The sequence below is a fragment of the Hypanus sabinus genome, unplaced genomic scaffold (assembly GCF_030144855.1).
Source record: "Hypanus sabinus isolate sHypSab1 unplaced genomic scaffold, sHypSab1.hap1 scaffold_1183, whole genome shotgun sequence".
NCBI classification, from domain to species: domain Eukaryota; kingdom Metazoa; phylum Chordata; class Chondrichthyes; order Myliobatiformes; family Dasyatidae; genus Hypanus; species Hypanus sabinus.
The window spans coordinates 71,296-78,508 of NW_026779244.1; the positions used below are offsets into that span (position 1 = coordinate 71,296).

General features: G+C 46.1%; 1 protein-coding gene across 1 annotated transcript; it reads right to left on the minus strand.

The window, feature by feature from the left end:
* Positions 1 to 547: 547 nt before the first annotated feature.
* LOC132386508 (C3a anaphylatoxin chemotactic receptor-like) lies at positions 548 to 4,704 on the minus strand. Its single transcript, XM_059958794.1, has 2 exons — positions 4,618 to 4,704; positions 548 to 1,454 (listed from the first exon to the last, which is right to left on the minus strand). The coding sequence occupies exon 2, from the start codon at positions 1,445 to 1,447 to the stop codon at positions 548 to 550; it is 900 nt and encodes a 299-aa protein (XP_059814777.1). The 5' UTR covers positions 1,448 to 1,454; positions 4,618 to 4,704.
* Positions 4,705 to 7,213: the final 2,509 nt, after the last annotated feature.

The following is a 7,213-nucleotide window of genomic DNA, read 5'->3' on the forward strand; positions in this document are numbered from 1 at the left end:
TAGGCAAAGCAAGATCTCCATCTTTTTAAAATTTTTGTAAATGGTATTTACCAATTCTTGGTCTTTTATTATTCCAAACAAAAGATGAAATAAAAGTCAACCTGATCAAAAAACTTCGTAGTTAAAAAAAGAGGTATTTTGAAATATATAAGTGTGAGGTGCTACATTTTGGTAGGACTAATCAAAATAGGACATACATGGTAAATGGTGGGGCATTGAGGAATGCAGTAGAACAGCGTGATCTAGGAATAATGGTGCATAGTTCCCTGAAGAGGAAATCCATGAATATCTTTAACTTCATGAAGTGCAATAGCCAAGGGTTCCAGCGCCAAATTAAATAACAAAGGACTTAGCGGACATCCTTGTCTCGTGCCCCGCCAAACAGGAAAAAAAGGAGATTATTAGCAATAACAGTAGCAATAGGTGTAACAGAGAGTTGTCCAGTTGCATACAGAGCCCTGCACTGGGGAAACACTTCGCGGCCGAATGTCCACCTTGTGCGTCTTCAAAGAATCTCGCTCAGCTGAGGGTCAACGAAGCGGGTCCTTCATACTCTCGTCTCTGTTGAGACACCGCTATCAGGAAGATCGTTCTCTAACTCCGGCTCCAACTCTATGAAGGCAAGACGGAGCGAGTTGGCCAGAGAGCGTTTGAAGACCTGGCGGAATTTGCGGCCGACGAAGACGTAGAGAAGGGGGTTGAGGGCGCTGTTGAAGGAAGCCGTGGCGAGGGCCACGTCATGCCAGATCAAGCTGAAATATCTGAAAAAGTATGCGGCCGCGTTGCAAATGTGGTACGGGAACCAGCAGATGATAAAGACGACGACCACGGTCAAGATGACGCGGACAGATTTCCTGGACTTGGTGAACTTGTCCGCGGTTAGTTTCCGGACAATCAGGAAATAGCAGACGGCCATGATCAGGATAGGGATGAGGAAGATAAAGACGGCCCAAGTGACCTTCAACATATCCCAGATGTTATTCCCAAAGTACCGGTGTAGCTTGGAATGTAGGAGGGCGATCACGCAGATGAGCAAGGCGAAGACCCAGGCCGCGCTGCATGCCACATAGGCCCAACACTGGCCGAGATGCCGCCGGAACCAGATGGGCTGAGTGACAGACAGGCAGCGGAAGATGCTGATCACGGTCAACAGGAGGACGCTGGCGGACCCATTGAGGCAGATGGAGAAGAGGAGCAAATTGAAGATGATGTCACCTCTGACCCAGGAGCCTCGGAGGGCGAGGTTGACCATCCAGAAGGGGAGGGTGAGGCAGAAAGCCAGGTCCGCCACGGCGAGGTTCAGGAAACACACAGAGTGGACGTTCCTCTTTATCTTGAAGCCCGTCACCCAGATGACTGCGCTGTTGCCGGGGACGCCCAGCAGGAATGCGATGGTGAAGATGATCATAGACAAGATCATGGACACTTGATCTTCAGGCCTCGACATGTCTGATCTGTTGGGAGAACATATGACGGAGATGATTAGGTTAGGAAAAATGGAAGGGGGGGGAGGGAGAGCAGGGTTGGCAGAGGAAAGGAGGAGGAGGGAAGGACATTGACACAATGACATGGAGAAATCAGGGGGCAAATGACTGGTCAGACGATCCTTTCTCCATCGCAGTGTCCCCAAAGTCAAGATCCCACCCGTATAACAATTACAGCATGGAAACAGGCCATCTCGGCCCTTCTGGTCCGTGCCGAACGCTTACTCTCACCTAGACCCACTTGCCTGCATTCAGCCCATAACCCTCCATTCCTTTCCTGTCCATATACCTATGCAATTTTACTTTAAATGATAATACCGAACCTGCCTCTACCACTTCTACTGGAAGCTCATTCCACACAGCTACCACTCTCTGAGTAAAGAAATTCCCCCTCATGTTACCCTTAAACTTTCGCCCCCTAACTCTCAACTTTTGTCCTCTTGTTTGAATCTCCCCTACACTCAATGGAAAAAGCCTATCCACATCAACTCTATTTATCCCCCTCATAATTTTAAATGCCTCTATCAAGTCCCCCCTCAAACCTCTATGCTCCAAAGAATAAAGACCTAACTTGTTCAACCTTTCCCTGTAACTTAGGTACTGAAACCCAGGTAACATTCTAGTAAATCTTCTCTGTACTCTACTTTGTTGACATCTTTCCTGTAATTTGGTGACCAGAATTGTCCACAATACTCCAACTTCGGCCTTACCAATGCTTTGTACAATTTTAACATTATATCAACTCGTATACTCAATGCTGTGATTTATGAAGGCCAGCATACCAAAAGCTTTCTTCACCACCCTATCCACATGAGCTTTCACCTTCAGGGAACTATTATTCCTAGATCACTCTGTTCTTTCTGCATTCTTCAGTGCCCTATCATTTACCATGTATATCCTATTTGGATTATTCCTACCAAAATGTAACACCTCCCACTTATCAGCATTAAACCCCATCTGCCATCATTCAGCCCACTCTTCTAACTGGCCTAAATCTCTCCGCAAGCTTTGAAAACCCACTTCATTATCCACAAACGCCACCTACCTTAGTATCATCTGCATACTTACTAATCCAATTTACTACCCCATCCTCCAGATCATTAATGTATATGACAAACAACATTGGACCCAGTACAGATCCCTGAGGCACACCACTAGTCACCGGCCTCCAACCTGACAAACAGTTATCCACCACTACTCTCTGGCATCTCCCATCCAGCCACTGTTGAATCTATTTTACTACTTCAATATTAATACCTAACAATTAAACTTTCATAACTAACCTTTTGTGCAGAACCTTCTCAAAGGCCTTACTGAAGTCCATATAGACAACATCCACTGCTTTACCCTCGTCGACTTTCCTCATAACCTCTTCAAAAAATTCAATAAGATTTGTCAAACATGACCTTCCACGCACAAATCCATGTTGACTGTTCCTAATCAGACCCTGTCTATCCAGATAATTATATATACCATCTCTAAGAATACTTTAGATTAATTTACCCACCACTGACATCAAACTGACAGGCCTATAGTTGCTAGGTTTACTCTTACAACCCTGTTTAAGCAATGGAACCACTTGAGCAATACGCTAATCCTCCGGCACCATCCCCGTTTCTAATGACATTTGAAATATTTCTGTCAGAGCCCCCGCTATTTCTACACTAACTTCCCACAAGGTCCTAGGGAAAATCCTGTCAGGTCCTGGACATTTATCCACTTTTATATTCCTTAAAAGCGCCAGTACTTCCTCCTCTTTAATCGTCATAGTTTCCATAACTTCCCTACTTGTTTCCCTTACCTTACACCATTCAATATCATTCTCCACTGAACACTGAAGAAAAGAAACTGTTCAAAATCTGGCCCATCTCTTTCGGCTCCACACATAGCGGACCACTCTGATTCTCTAAGGGACCAATTTTATCCCTCACTATCCTTTTGCTATTAATATAACTGTAGAGACACTTTGGATTTATTTTCACCTTACTTGCCAAAGCAACTTCATATCTTCTTTTAGCTTTTCTAATTTCTTTTTTAAGATTCTTCTTATGTTCTTTATATTCCTCGAGCACCTCATTTACTCCATGCTACCTATATCTTTCTTTTTCCTAACCAAGTTTCCAATATCCCTTGAAAACCATGGCTCTCTCAAACTTTTAACCTTTCCTTTTATATTGAAATATATAATTATATTGAAAGGACACCCCACCGTTCCTCCCACAATGCAGTGCTCCCTCATATAGTGTGGCGCTCCATTCTCACTGTTCCTCCCGCGATGAGTGGTCAAATTGTAGAGGGGAAATTGGTCAATTTGCACATGACCCAAGATTGCTAGTACTACAGCCAGTCATGAATTTTCTCAAATACAGCAGCATATAGATCAGACACAGATATGGCTGGAGACATGGGCAGATACAGCTTTATCCAGGCGAGTGTGAGGTTGTAAATTTCAAACTTCAACTATAATGGGAAATCATGGAGTTAAAAGCAGGACCTTAAGAGCCAGGAAATCATGTTGTAATGCATCCGTTAGGCTACCCTCCGAGTATTGTGAGCATTTCCAACTGTCTCACTATCGGAACATTGTGGAGGATTTGAGAGAGGGAAGATTATCACTGGGACGATGACTCGTCGACAGGGTAAGGGCTTAAAATTAGTCAGACTTTGTTTTCCTCGACGCTGAAGTGAAGTTTATCAACTTACAGGACACAGAGATAAGGCAGACAGCCAGAGACCTTGCTGCTGGTTACAAATGCAAAATACTGGTTGACTCGCTTTTACTGGAGAGGCGAATAGACCAAAAGAAGTGTAACATTCTCATTCGTCCGGTGGATCTACCACCTGTCCTGGCAGTCTGCCCCGTAAAAGCCCCGGCCGAATGAGATTGCCTCAGCTCTGCCCTCGTTCCACATTTCAGCACCAGCCTGTGTTTTTTCTGCAGAAGCAGCATGTAAGGGTAAGGGAAACTTTCCCTCTTCTTTGCAAACTGGCGCTAGTTCGATTCTCCCGTTTTCAGACCACAACCCTTCACGTCGCTCCGTCACCCTCTGCCTTCGATCACCTGGGATTACCAACTCCGAAAGTCTCTGCCAGGGCCCCTTCCTCCAGACACACAACCCTCATTTCAGCTCACCTTCTCTGGCTCGGTCCGTGATCCAGGCCAACCCTCGACAGGTGGACTCAGATCCCAAATCGTTCCGCCTGTGGTGACGGATTGTCCGAGGCTCGAGGTAGAAGTGCGCTGAAGCTGGCGCCTGGTCCAGGAGAGGTCCGCAGTGGGGACTGGGTGAGTCTGAACCAGCTTCACGGTTCCGGGAGCGAGTCAAACCCCGCGGCTATGAAAGACCAATCCGCTCAGCGAGAGGAAATTCAGTCGATGTGACCAAGAGAGAAGTGGTAACCGCATGTTCACATGTTACTGTGTGTGTGTGTGTGTGTCAGTGTGAGTGTAGTGGAGAATCCAGGCAGCTTCACCGTGGGTCTGACTCCGGGAACGTTTGGTGGAACGGAGCCCCGGGAGCAGGACCCCGTGGCTGGCCCTGGGATGAGGCGGAGTGGAGGGAGTCTCACTCCATGTCTGAGTCTGGAATTCTGAGTGGAACACTGTAGATTGGCCCTCACTGCGTTTTGTTTTCACACCCCGGCAGTGTGTGAAATAGGCGCGTGTCGGAAACGTCCGACCAGAAGCATCTAATTTTGGAAAGAGATAACAGTGAGCTGACTGCGCGGAGAGCAAAGAAACATTTCCATAAGAGCATTTCACTGACCCGCTCAACCTCTTCCTCCTGTCTTCTCCCCGTTACCTTTGACTCCCTGACTACTCAACCTCCGCTTTAATTACATCAAATCGGATTAAACAGAGTATTTGACTCCCACAGTGAGGCCAGGTGGATAACCAGATAGAGTATCTGACGACACGGCAGTAAAGAAGGGTGTTTGAGGGGGAGGGTGTGGGCGGTCTCCTCAGTGAGTACTTTGTGTCAGTATTTCTCGGGGATTGACGTGGATGTCAGTGAGTTCAGTGTGGAGAGCGGGGGCTCTTTCAGATTAACCGAGAGGTGGAATTGTTCCTATTGAAAAGAATAATTTCAGGGTCTTGGGGGACTGAGAGAGTAAATAAGATTGCTGGTGCCTCCGGAAAGATCTTCGTATTCTCCAGCTAAAGGTGAAATTCCCGGAAACTGGTGGCGCCGAATATTGTCCCGTTCTTCAGAAGGAAAATAAGGATTCTCCTGACTTCTAGATCGGGGAATCTGACAACATTGGTATGGAGGCTATAGCAGAGGATCCTTATTGAGAAGATCTATGAGCTTAACTGTTGTTGCTGTTCCTTCTGGCGCCTTGTGTGCGAGTCGGGCGGCATTTTTGCCGTTTCGGTAGCTCTGGACAGGACTTTATATGAGGCCGAGCTGCTAGCTCGATACTCAACCCAGCACGAATGGTCGAATGATTAGTAAATTGTCCCATCGTTAGATTAGGAATAAATTGAGCGATTGCTGAGTGGCGTGGTGTGATAGAACAGAAGGGCCTATTTCGCGCTGTATCGAGATAGATAGATAGATAGATAGATAGATAGATAGATAGATAGATAGATAGATAGATAGATAGATAGATAGATAGATAGATAGATAGATAGATAGATAGATAGATAGATAGATAGATAGATAGATAGATAGATAGATAGATAGATAGATAGATAGATAGATAGATAGATAGATAGATAAACACGTAAAAAAACTTGATGAAAGCAGGTCGGGCAGCATCCGTTGAAATGAGCAGTCAACTTTCGGGCCGAGACCCTTCGTCAGGACTGAAGAAGGAAGGGGCAGGGGCCTTATAAAGAAGGTGGGGGAGGGTGGAAGGTGCCAGGCGAATAACCAATCAGGAAAGATCAAGGTGTGGGGGAGGGGAAGCAGGGAGGGGATAGGCCGGAGAGGTGAAGAAGGAATGTAAGGGGAAAAGCACTATGGGTAGTAGAAGAAGGCAGAATCATGAGAGAGGTGATAGGCAGCTGGAAGAGGAGGCAGAGTGAAACTGGGAAGGGGGAAGGGAGAGGGAGGTAATTACTGGAAGTTGGAGAATTTGATGTTCATGCCAAGGGGCTGGAGACTACTCAGACGGTATACAGTTGACAAGGTGTTTAGATAGATAGATAGATAGATAGATAGATAGATAGATAGATAGATAGATAGATAGATAGATAGATATCCATCACAACCAGGGTCAAGAAGCAAAGCGAGTTTCCACTTCTCTTGCAATGTAATTTTGCCAGCACAGCGTGTCCAGAAGTTACTGAACCTAACTCGTACATGTTGCAATGTGTACGGAAACTGAAGCTTCTGCACCTGGGGGAAGATGCGGCCGGCGAAGACGTAGAGAAGGGGTTTGATGGCACATTTGAAGCAGGCCAGTCCAGACGGTGATGTTCTGCACGCCCAATGGGTGGAATGGGTTTAAGGCCCAGACTAGGCCATAAAGAGTTTCCGAAAGCCAGAAGACTTAAAAGCTCAGTTTGTGGAAGTTGGTCCATAACACTCGGAGATAAAATTGAACCACAGCAAAGAACAGCAACCTGCTTCCCTTATTTTTGAGAGGTGGCATAAGTAATAAAGTTCTGAGTTTTAACAAGGGCCCTGTGAGTCAGTTATGGGTCGGTGTAAAGGATGTTTTGTGCAGTGTCAAACCACATGAGTGTGTGATGGGATGTTGTGAAGTTGCCTCTACGTCTG

Coding starts and splice junctions, on each gene's coding strand:
- LOC132386508 (XM_059958794.1), bottom strand. CDS start 1,447: ATGTCGAGGCCTGAAGATCAAGTGTCCATGATCTTGTCTATGATCATC.